Source organism: Lygodium microphyllum, chromosome 9 (genome assembly GCF_053477565.2).
Source record: "Lygodium microphyllum isolate KBCC chromosome 9, Lygodium_microphyllum_v1.1.10, whole genome shotgun sequence".
NCBI lineage: Eukaryota > Viridiplantae > Streptophyta > Polypodiopsida > Schizaeales > Lygodiaceae > Lygodium > Lygodium microphyllum.
This window is the reverse complement of record NC_141143.1, coordinates 138,783,218-138,795,302: the sequence shown is the minus strand read 5'-3', so window position 1 is coordinate 138,795,302 and position 12,085 is coordinate 138,783,218. Positions and strand designations below refer to the sequence as shown.

General features: G+C 42.3%; 1 protein-coding gene across 2 annotated transcripts in view; it reads right to left on the bottom strand.

The window, feature by feature from the left end:
- Positions 1–639: 639 nt before the first annotated feature.
- Positions 640–12,085, bottom strand: part of LOC148031635 (uncharacterized) — a 42,290-nt gene continuing 30,844 nt past the window's right edge. The window contains exons 2-3 of one of the 2 annotated variants that reach the window (XR_015691926.1): positions 3,123–4,060; positions 640–2,890 (exon numbers count right to left, since the gene is read on the bottom strand). Coding sequence is in view for 1 of the 2 variants with exons in the window: in XM_087685225.1 (XP_087541351.1) it covers positions 3,492–4,060 (569 nt within the window). In the remaining variant the exon portion in view is untranslated. Of the gene's footprint in view, positions 2,891–2,920; positions 4,061–12,085 lie in introns of those variants that run through there. The other variant, XM_087685225.1, reaches the window with a different exon arrangement.

Sequence of the window (12,085 nt, the reverse complement as noted above, 5' to 3'; positions counted from 1 at the left end):
ATCTTTCCTAATTATGTGCATCAAGACCATCTCGTATTCCTCGCAAATGGTCCTACACATTCTCAATTAAGAATACAAATCCTTCAAATCTGGTGTGGTCATAGGCTCTAAATGAGGCAACTGAGAGTATCAATCCCTTTTAACCATTGTCATGGACTCTGAGGGAGAATGCTTTGATAACTATGAAGAATGCAACTCAAAATATGTCCTGGCCTTCTAGAAGGCTATACTTCATTTTGCACGAGAGGAGAGGATCTTTAGCTCTTAGAGCCCCTCTGCCCTCATACCATGTAAAGAAATGGTATGTCAAACACAAAAAATGCAAATTGTGCGACATGTAGAGCACAATCTATAGAATGTTGAATGGTAATCAATGTATGAATGAATGACTGCTCCCAAACCATGTAAAGAAATGGTATGGCAAACACAAAAAATGCAGTGCGCGCAACGCGTGGAACACAATCTATAGAATGTTGCATGATAATGAATGTACGAATGAATGACAATATGAGTAAAGGGCCTCAAACCTCTGTGTATCCAGGACCAGGACAAAGGTGGCCAAAGGAGAGGGTGCCAAAGTGTATTGTACTCGAACAGATCCCAAATACACAACAATCTGAAATCTATTTGAAGATGATGATGGCCAATGATGTGTATAATGGAGGGAGCTGATCAACAGTAAAACGCAGATCTAGATGGAGAATCCAATGTCTTCAACAGCTGAATATCCTCCAATGAGCAGACAACCAGTAAGCAAGCAGATGCTGACTGAAAGCACAGGTGAACCACCTCAATGCTGTCTACAGCAGAGAAAGTGCAGATTAGCAGATCAGGGCGGCAGCTGTAGAAGTCACTGATGCAAGGCAGCCTGGACAGCAGAAAACGCAGGTCAGATCTAATGAAGAACATAGCTGGAAAGCTCTGAAATCGCCAGTGTGCAGAGATCTCATGGGCAGCTGGCCAGTTAGTATAACCAGCAAAATGCAGCTGTTGAGTCTCTAGAAACAAGTCGCATGTGTGAGCACCAGCTGCAGCATTCCGAGAAGCTCCACCAACTGGCAATTTTCTCTAGGAGCGGAGGCAGCAGTAAGCAATGCGAGAGCTGAAGATGTAGCTGACTGGAATGAGTGGATAAGGATGCACAAACGTAAGACTCCTAATTTTAAAGGATTGCGGGTGCATTTGTCCTGCTGACAAAAAAAATCCATTTATTTTTTATAGCATTGATTGCTTTTTGGGCTGTTTTAAGGAGCCAAATAACTTCCAGTGAAGCACCATCACCACAATGGCCTGCAATCGTGTTCCAAGAACCATCACCACAATGGTCCGCAATCGTGTTCCAAGAACAGTTGTTAAGACATTCTTTCCAAGCATCAATGATATACTGAACAGCTGAAGAAGCTTTGATGCATACCTTGGCTTTAATACAAAACAAATACTCTGCCATCTCAAATTACTCAAATTACCACAAGGTCTAACATTACGGATCCAGTGGCATATTATTACTACCCTCAGTTGATCAGTGTTAACCTTTTAAAAGAATTTTAGAACAGCTTCCTTGCTTTTAAGAAATACTGATTCAAGTCCTGCTCCACCTGCATCCTTTCCAGTAGCCCCAAAACATGCAAATTATGCTTCTCCCCAAAAGACTAGATGAAATTCCTAAGCACGCACTCCAATTGAGCCTGGCAATGTTTAGAAGTGAAGAATTGCTCCTGCAAACACCATCATAGGCATGAGAATATGCTTGGTTATCACCAGCTTTCCAGATATGTCACAAGGGGAACCAATCCACTTTTGCAGTTTGGGTTTAAATCTTTCAAAGAACCAGTGAAACCTTTTCTTCATAGAGCCACCAGCTCCAAAAGGACAACTAACATATCAAAACAACTCCCCTTTTTTTTTTCTTTATCCAAGCTCATATACACTTTCAGGAGTGCCTTTCAAACTGAAGAGCCACGACATTCAATGTCATGAGAATGGTTCAGACTGATTGCAGGTTTGCTAATGGACATAAGTATTGATCACAAAGCCATGAAACCAGTGCAAAATCCTCATAAACTTTCTGTAGCTCCTGAACTGATTCCTTATCAGCATAAATTATGTTTGACTTATTGGCGAACATCTGAAAGCAAAGCACCTGTCCATCATGAAGATTCACGCCTTTGTTACAGCCAGATTTTCTGATCTAACTTTTTCAACGAGGGCTGAGTAACTAAGGCCAAAAGCAATGGGGAGGCATCCTGCCTTATTGACCTTCTACGCTCAAAGCTCCCAGTATAATATCCATTTGTAATGGTAGTATGTGCCTTATCCACATCAATATTGATAGGATGTGATGACCATCCTGTTGTAGAGTATAATCAATCTAGAATAAGATGTTCATGATGGCATCGTGATTTTTAATCAAAGAACTCTTTTGGGCATGTCACACAAACACTTATTAGTTTGATAAACCACTGGGTAGAGTCAGTACTCTCTTCTTTTTCTGTAGCCACAATTAGTTTGGTATGCCATAAAGACATTGCATCCAACTATGAAGAAAAGGTTGACAAGGGACAGAACCGGAGAGCAAGATTGCACAAACATGGAGAAATGCTGTTCTTCCATGGTAACCAACTTAATATAAAATAAATCCCCCGTTCCCATATGCACTGATCACAACACTAAGATATTGTATCTCACCATGGAAAATGACAATCTGCACAGAGTCACTTAGTGAACAAATTAATGTGAACCTAACAATTGATCATATGACGCATGAGAAGAAGATACAACAATTCTGAGATTGAATTGGAGGTTGGCGATCTTGTTGGCAACTCTTACTAACTCTGGATGACATCCTGTTTGAAGAAGGTATCCCACTGTTCAGTGCCATTTTAAGAAACATCTGATCATGGGAATAAAGGAAGAAGCAGGATGATAAATAAAACAAAAATGTTGTTAACTGTTTTCTAGTAGTCAATTGATGTATGAAATCACAGCGTGTTCTTCCAAGGATCTGTTTTCATCGAGACAAATTATGTTGAAAAGCCGACAAATGAGTCCAGTAAGACCACAAATGAGCTCAAAGCCTGGCCTAAGGGCTGGCACAAATGCTCTATAAGCTTATAAAAGGATACAACTTTTCTGTTGTAAAAGTAGCCTTTGTGGACCAGGTTCAAATGCTGCCTTGCAACAAGCTGTCCCCAGGATGCAGATTTTGGTGGTGTGAACTTGTAAGAGAACTGTTTGTGTGTAACATGCTTTACTTGTAAGGTAACTCCATTAGGAAAAATACCAGAACAGAAGTCCTACCTTTTGAGCAGGGTTAACACTGACAAAGAGGCACATGGTTCTGTATGCAGGGGCCACGAGTTCTACAGAATGTTGCCCCTCTTTTGATTGCATTTATGTACAGAAGGGAAAAGAAAACACTATTGAATAAGGTCAGGGTTGGAAAGGAAGGGCGTAAGAAATCAGAATCTATGCCTGTGGATCTTATAGATAGTCTAAGTGAACTGCCTCTTGGTTGTCTCCATCTTCAACAAGAGGTCCTTAATCTCAGCCTCCATCCTCATCTTCATCTTGTGATAATCTTGCTGGGCCCTTTCAAGGGCTTGTAGCTCTTCAAACCTTTTGCTTCTCCTCTCCTCTGCTTCACTGAGCCTCAATTTAGCATACTTGCATGCATAATCCTCCTCAATTTTTTCGCGTTTCACAGAGATTATACGCTTGAGGGCACTGGCTTCTTGACGAGCTTCATCAGCACGCATTTGAAACATCTTTGATTCTGCCTGTTTAATTCTTACAATGCTTTCAATGTCTTCGATTTCTGCTTTTTTCCGAGCTCTGTCATATTGCAATTCTGCAGCTTCAGACCTCTTCTCTTCAAGATTCTTATCATAAGTCTGGAGCACCACTCGTGCCTTCTCAACATCCACCTGCTTGTTGACAGCACTGGGAGTTTTTGGCCGCGACTCCTGTGCAGAATCCACCATGCAGTCAGATGCCTCCTTTGGTTTCAGGGGAGTTGTCAATTTGTTGGCAACACAAGCCCCATCCAGTTCAGCATTTCCCTCTGCAGTACCCAAAAGCCCACCACACACAAAAGAGCCAACACAGAAGATATCAGATCCATAAGACCAAGCGCAAACAAAGTACCAAATATACAGTACAAATCTAAATTTGGTCATGCACAGCTTTTATAAACTAACAAATTAAGACAGCCTTTGCAGACAAATGAAATGTTTGCTACAGTGTATCATGAAAGTTCAGACACGATAAAAATTAGTATCAGTTGCTCACTGGCCCATTCATTCCCTTGCAACAGCCATTTATGAGAGTTTGTCTTATTTCGTAAATCATTTTTCATTTTAAGCACATTGAAGCCACAATCATAATGGCAACAGCACTAGTATTACAGAGTATAAACAGATTTGATTTGTCAGACAGGCCAACAGAGTGAACCAAGGTATAACTACTGAGTCAAAAAAGTAAATCTACAGATATAGACATGGTCTCTACAAACTGCAACTTGCAGAAAGTCCTTGCTTGGCCTTTATTGGATTTCAAATTCATATCCTTGTGTAACGCTAAGAGTAGCTCATGAGAATTTAACTTCCTTGAGGAATAGACTATTGGATGTCTTTCCGCCACAAGGACACGTCCCAATGCGATCTTGCATCTGTCACAACTTCAAATTCTTGGTTTAAGCTAGGAAGCTTTAGAAAATGGGCTGTTACTTGGTTACCTGCCAGATACCAAGGAAAATGTGTAACAAAGTCTAAGCCGGACTAATTAAATTGAAAACACTGTTTCCAAGAGTAGAAAGATTACAGCAGCCTGGTGTAGCCCTTAAATCTAGTGCAACATTACCTTCCAGAAGGCCTGGACCTTGTTTCATGCACCCTCCAATCTTTGAGCAAGCATTCCTGCCGCACGCCCCAACACACACTTACATGTTTTCACTTAGATTATAAGAAACTGCAAGTAGTATTGGCTGGCAATAAATTGTCTGCAAATACTGTAATGAGCCAGCTGGACATACAGCAACAGCACTTGCAAACTCACATAACACATCTCAGGATAATCTTACGCATAAAAGGTCTTTGGCCCGTAATTCATACCCTTCAGGCTGCTATTTCTACATATTTTTCTGAGGACTTTTGTCTTGAGAATCTACAGCTTACAGTTTACTGTTCCTATGAGCTTCCCAGGAACCGCATTCCTTTGTTTCACTGGTTTCACATGACCACTACAGTTGGTCCATGCTGAGATGAGATGCAGAACCTGAGATGATGATGCTCAAAACTTAACCAAGCACTGAAAATGTGCTCAACCATAAAGCTCCAATCTTGCCACCATCCACTGAACCAGATGGTATATGGCTGCCGCAACGAGATTCCAGAATAAACCAATGAACCATTCAGTAACTTTAGAGACAAATCCGCAGAAGAACTGACCGACTGGTATTGAGGGTCAGGGTCCAGCTGGTGATGACATGGGTGAAAGCCTAAAGAGGGGCTGAATGAAGGCTGCTAATGCCCTAGATAGCCTCATGCACCAGCCCCTCTACAAATACCAACAACAGTAGAACCACTAAAAGACCACCGACAGCAACACGTAGAGAAGGAAATCCCAACTTAGAGGAGCACTCTCTATCTGCAAGGAGCAATCCACCTTGGTTGCCACAACTAGCTCCTTATCCTTTCCCCAATAGGCTCAAGCACAGCCTCTGAAGAGCGAGCAACCAGCACACAAGAAAACCATAGTCCCTTCCAGAGAAGAGAAGCATCCTATACTACCTTGGAAACCATATTAAAAATGTACTTTGCTCTCCGTTACCTCTTGTATAAGCTCTCTCAGGTGACACAACCTTTGCATTCTCAGTTCAATAGTTTTTGCCAGCTGTATGCTTCTACTTTGGAATTTATGCCTGATGGATTACTCAAACCATATCTATACAATGAAGCCAAGTAAGTGGGACTAGCACCCACAATTACAAAGAGTAATGGCCTGTAGGCAATGAAGGAACAATGGCACCTTCAAGTAGTTCCGAGTAAGTACTAATCAGCATGGCCATTGTTCATTCAAAAATTTGCAATATTTAAGATGTCGACACGTTTTACAACAGTGAAATTTCTGATTAGTACATGGACAAGTCCAGCAAACTTTTCACGGGATCTTGATCAAAAGTTTGACATAAGACTAAGGGCTATCAAGAGAGCACCATGTTGCAACTCTGAATTTGCAGCCCTGAAACGAGTCTGTAATAAGGCATGCACAACCTCAAATTCCATATCCAAGGCCACCAATTACAAATACTCGAATAACAGAACCTAGAGGACAACATGAGAATTATCATAAACCAAACTTTAACTCTTCTGGAAGCATACAAACAAAGCAAGAAACGATCATAGATCACACGGGTGTGATTTAGCCTCCCACAAGAGGGTATTAGCTAGCTCCACTGCAAGCCATCACCCATTGGGCACCCAATAGTTACTACAGCCCCAATCTTTTGAGGGATGGTCTAACAATAGACTATCAAGCTTAAAATCTAGCCCTAAAGCCTCGTATAGGGCCAAACCAAAATGTGCACTTAACGCCCTAAACTAGGCATAATTTTCTCAAACACACTGCTACTAGTGGGTCACACCCACTGCTACTCAATGTAAGAGAGTAGAGTTAAAGAGTTGAAGATACAGTATACCACAAAAACAAGCCTAGATTCCATTGACAAAAGGGCTTAAATAGGTCATTGCATTGCAAATGAAGATTTAGATCTTTCGCGCTCTTGGATTTTTGGAAACAAGAGAGGTGAACCCTAGTTGTGAGACTGAAAGACTGTTCTTGATAAGTGGAATAGAAAATTAGAAATACAAGGTTCATGGCCATGTTTATATATACCAAGAGCCACCCCAACTAGCTGGACCTTAACTTAAAGTGTGTTCGCATGTTTTGATGCACACTCATACTACAAAGTGTGTTCAAGCCCTGAATGTGTTCACACGAGAGAATATTCCTAAAGTCCCCCCTTTGAACATAGGTGGCAAGCTGCAAGACCAATGACAAGAAACTTAAATGTAAGTGCCTTAATCCTACAAAGGAGCAGTGCCTTATCCCATTACAAAAGATATTATTTATGAAGGTTTGTGAGGATGCAACAATTTTATTCCCGTACTTATGTAGAAATAATAGATTGAAATTATGAAGTCCCCTTGAATATTGAATGATGTGTTCAACAACATGTTGTACAGTGTAGATGAAAAGGAAGCGAACACCACAACATCATGGTGGATCAAAATGCAAAACGGCATAGTATTGCATCAAGGTGTGACAATGTAATGTTGATTAATTTTGGGACATGGGAAATTCCCAAACTTTTCAAATGTAACATTTTGGTCTCATAGGCCAATTTGGCCTTTTGTAAACATTAATATAACCCTCTTTCTTTCTTTTTTCTCGCTTTCTTATCCATGTCTTTGCCACACCTCTCTCTCTCTCTCACTATCCATACCTTTGCTACTTGATAACTCTATTGCAAGCATAAATGAGTGTGGATGACGTGTATACAAAGGAAGGCCCAGGCGGAAAAAGCAGCCAAAAAGTTGGACGCAACAAGGACATGCACTATCTACCCAGCCTTATCAACTTGATCGACAACTTGGCAGAGCAGGAAGCTTTGGATATGGAAGAAGGCAGCTCAAGCCGTAGAAGCAACGAAGAGCTGGACCTAGGCGATTTTTCTAAGGCTGTCCAACAGTTAGTACACAAGTACGATGTTCAAACCCGGCTAGAACACCGCGGTAGACCTATAGAGGACATTGTAGGAGACCTCGAGAAAGAGAGGAAGTTGGCTCGCAAGCTCTGCAAGGCCTAGCTGTGTACAACTAGGAGCTTGCACCAGAGTTTGGAAATGCGAGATATCTAGAGAGTGCTAGCCCTAGCAGGCAAAAATCGTCCGGATAGCGAGAGAGTGCTAGAGGGGGACCTCACACTGAGCGAGCTTCTGACAAAGCAACTGCTAGATAACTCGGCACTAGAGCAAAGCGATGCAACATTAGCAACATCACTGCTAGCAGGGTTAGGGGTTAACCAAGGCTCTAAGAGCCAATCGAAAATCCCTATGGCGAAGAAGTTGGATAAATACCAAGCAAATAACGATCCGTACAGCTTTGTGGAACAGTTCGAGCAAGTCTACGAGGCCAATGGCCTTACCGATCCTGCTCAACGCTCCCAAGCTTTCAAACTATGCTTAGGTGACAAGAGCCAACTTGGTACATGAGTTTAGATGTTGCAGAGCGTGCCGATTTCAATGGCTTGAAAAATCTCTTCATCAAGAGATTTTCACAACCTGGGTACTCCGACACCTTGCTAGTGCGACTCATGAATGTTAAGCAGAGAGAAAGAGGATATTCAAGATTACGTAACCCAAGTGAGGAGCCTCTTCAAGAGAATCCTGAGAACAGGCCACCAAACTTCCTTGGAAGGAGAGCCCCACTGGCTCTCTCGGCACCTAATGATACTAAGCCGCTCATCCCTAGGATGGAAATAAATCCTACACGTATCCCTAGACCACCTAGACCCCCGTGCCCACCTACCAAGTGATACTCCAGTCCACTATGTGGACGAGCCTAGCAGTGACGAGCCTTGTGTAAGCCCATACGTGTCGTACGATGAGGAAGGCCACGCAATCCTTATGGACTACTAACCAATACCTGTGATGGCATTAGGTAGGGGGAGAGGCAGAGGCCTAGGGGCGCACACCCAAGAGCCAATCATGTGTTGGACTTGCGGTCACCTAGGACATATTTCTTCGCGCTGCCCCGAGAGGAAGCAAACAAATAGAGATAAGGCTAACCTAAGATGCGTTGAGTGTGAAATCACCCACCTCTTTGACGATTGCCCTAGATGAAGGCCATCCTCTAGTTCGACAAACAAGCCATCAATTCCATTGGGGTTGTTTGTGTTGGACATAAAGGCCCTCGTGCCTTTTAATGTGCTCTCGGGTGTGAACAGACCCTTAGCACTTGTACTTATACATATATATCTATCTAAAAACCTAAAGGTACTGACTCGTCATTGTACCTAAAAACGTGCTCACTCTCTGCTATTGCTCTACTCTCACTCTCTCTGTCTCTCGCTGCGCATAACCACTCACTGTCTCGATCTCCGTGCCTAACCCGTCACTACAAACTGGTATCAGAGCCATCAGGTTCTGCATGCTTCTCGAGATCTGACGAGACCAGCTAAGGCACAAGACCAACGTGGTGACGAGACAGCTCACAGGCGAATAGGAGAGTCGCAAGCAGGCTCATGTGCTGGAGAGGCAGTCGACAGGTGCAAAAGAGGCAGCCGATAGGTTCAGGCTGCCGATGAGACAACAACTAACGAGACGGCCACCAGGCGTCAGACGGAGTAGGCAACATGACGCTGCTACGCAACAGGGCTGCACAATGACCTGGGCGACAGGACTGTGTGGCGTGTGTGGCGGGCGACAATCTTGCGTGATTGACGAGCCGAAGGATAGATCATGATTGGCAGGTCAACGAACCTCGTCACGTCATCTATTTTTGGGCCACAAATTCGTTTTTTTTTTTCTTCAAAATTCTCTTGGAATTTCCCCTTGGCTCAACAGGGGTTCACACGCTAGCACAGTGTGCAAATCTGTGCAGGTTTAGGCTCAAAAATTTGGGGCTTCTCCAGGCTGAGTACTATTCATGCAAAATTGAGACATCTGCGTCAAAAATTGCAAACATTGTGCGCATTTGAATTGGGAATTTTGCCACAATTATTGAAATTTTGCTCATCTGGGTGAAATTTCTCAACATTGGACCCATAAAATTTAGGGCTTTTCCCAGATTTGGGGAATTTGATGCAAGACAAGCAAATCTGTCTTAGAAATTGTAGGAATTTATGACATTTTGTCCCCGACATTTGGGGCTTTTCATGTACATGCACAAATTGGGCTGAAATTTACCCAATTTCTCGGCATTGATGCACATTGGACCCCGTGCAATTTGGGGCTTTTGCAGTTTGGGAAAATTCGGTGCAGCATTTGTTCAGTTTATGTACATGCAGGTTGAATTTCACGCAATTTGGACATCAACAGCTGGCAAAATTCTAGGGTTTTGCTGAAATTGCTCTATCTTGGCAAAATTGACCTGTTCTATGCATGACAGAGAAAATGCAAATGTGTAGTTGATGCTTTGAGCACAAAAAATTTTGGGGCTTTTGACCGTTCATGTCAAAATTTATGCCCGTGGGTACATGTACAACAGAAAATTGCAACTAAAATTTGGGATTTCTCATGTAATGTGATGCATATGCCCTTGGAACAACTGTAATCAGTTGTGGAATGTTGTAGCACATGGTTTGGTGCTTCTGAAAATTTATTTACAGATCTGAAATCTATGCTTTTACGTGGTCATTTATTGCTGGTTGGTACTTATTTGTACCTTGGTCACTTGGGTGACAATTTGGGCTTGCATTTGCTGATTTTTTGGTAACTTTTGGGCTGGCAAAAGAAGCAGGCAAAGCCAATCAAAACCAAAGGGGCAAAGCCCACAGACATGGAACAGGACAATTGGGATGAGTTAAATGAGCTTGCATGCTCAACCATAGAGCTATCGATTTCAAATGCCTTGCTATTCAACATTGAAGGTTTGGATTCTACATATGCTATTTGGACTAGACTAGAAGAGTTGTATGCACAGAAGAGTGCTACAAGTAAAGTGTATTGGCTGAAAAAGCTTATGGATTTGCGCATGCAAGAGGGTACAGCAATGTCTACTCACTTGAGTGAGTTTAACTCCATTATCAGCCAGCTGGTTGCCTTGAAGTTTATGATTGATGAGGAATTTGAGGCTACTTTCTTGCTTTGCACTCTACTAGAGAGTTGGAATACATTCAGGACTGCTATGAGCAATTCTAATGTAATCCTTTTGTATGCTGATGTAGAGAGTGCTCTACTTATGGAAGAGATGAATCGGCAGAACAATGCATCCAGTATGTCTTCCAGTGCTTTGCATACTAGGAGCAGATCACAACAAAAGGGCAAATATGATAGCAAGGGGTGCAGTAAATCATGTGGCAAAGATGTTGAATGTCATCATTGTGGCAAGAAGGGTCACTTTAAATGTGATTGCTACGAATGGAAGAAAGAGAAAGGAAAGGGCAAGAAAAAAGATGATAGCAAGAAAGAGAAGAAGGGCAGTCAGCCTAAGAAGAGCAGTGTAAAAATTGAAGAGGTGAATGTAGTCACTCATAACAGTGACAGTGGGAGTGATGTACTCTTTGTCTCTTCACACTTTGGTGCACATGCTTTACTTACAGATACAGATGATGACATGCATACTTGGATTCTCAATTCAGGTGCTTCCTTTCATGTCACCCCTCATCATGAGTGATTCTCCACCTACACAAGGGGTCGACATGGTATTGTCTATCTTGGGGACAACTATGCATGTCAGATTTGCAAGTATTGACAATGTGTAGTTACAGTTTCAGCATGGCTGTGTCTTTACACTTCAACATGTACGGCATGCACCTCGGCTCAAGAAAAGCTTGATTAGCACAGGGCAACTAGATGATGATGGTTTTCATACCACCTTTGGTGATGGAAAATGGAAGATCTGTAAAGGATCTAGGGTTATTGCCAGAGGTTGCAAGAGTAATACTTTGTATCCACTTCACGTATCTAGTGTGTGTGACCATGTTGTTGCCGTGACCGAGCAACCAAGTGTTCTTTGTGGCATGGTCGATTGGGACACATGAGTCAAACAGGAATGAAAGTACTCTCTCGTTTGGGTTACTTGCCTTGTCTTCGTTATGCTGATTTTGAGCATTGTGATCATTGTATTTATGGCAAACATGCACAGATGTCTCACAAAAAGTTTCTTTCTTTGAAATCTTCTCCTCTAGAGTTAGTACATTCAGATGTACGTCAGATGCCAAGATTATCTATAGGGGAAAAGAAGTATTTTGTCACCTTCGTCGACGATGCTACACAAAAGGTATAGGTTTATCCTATTCGTAGCAAGGATGAAGTGCTTGACAAGTTCAAAAAATTCTTGGCATTGGCTGAAAATCAGACTGATAA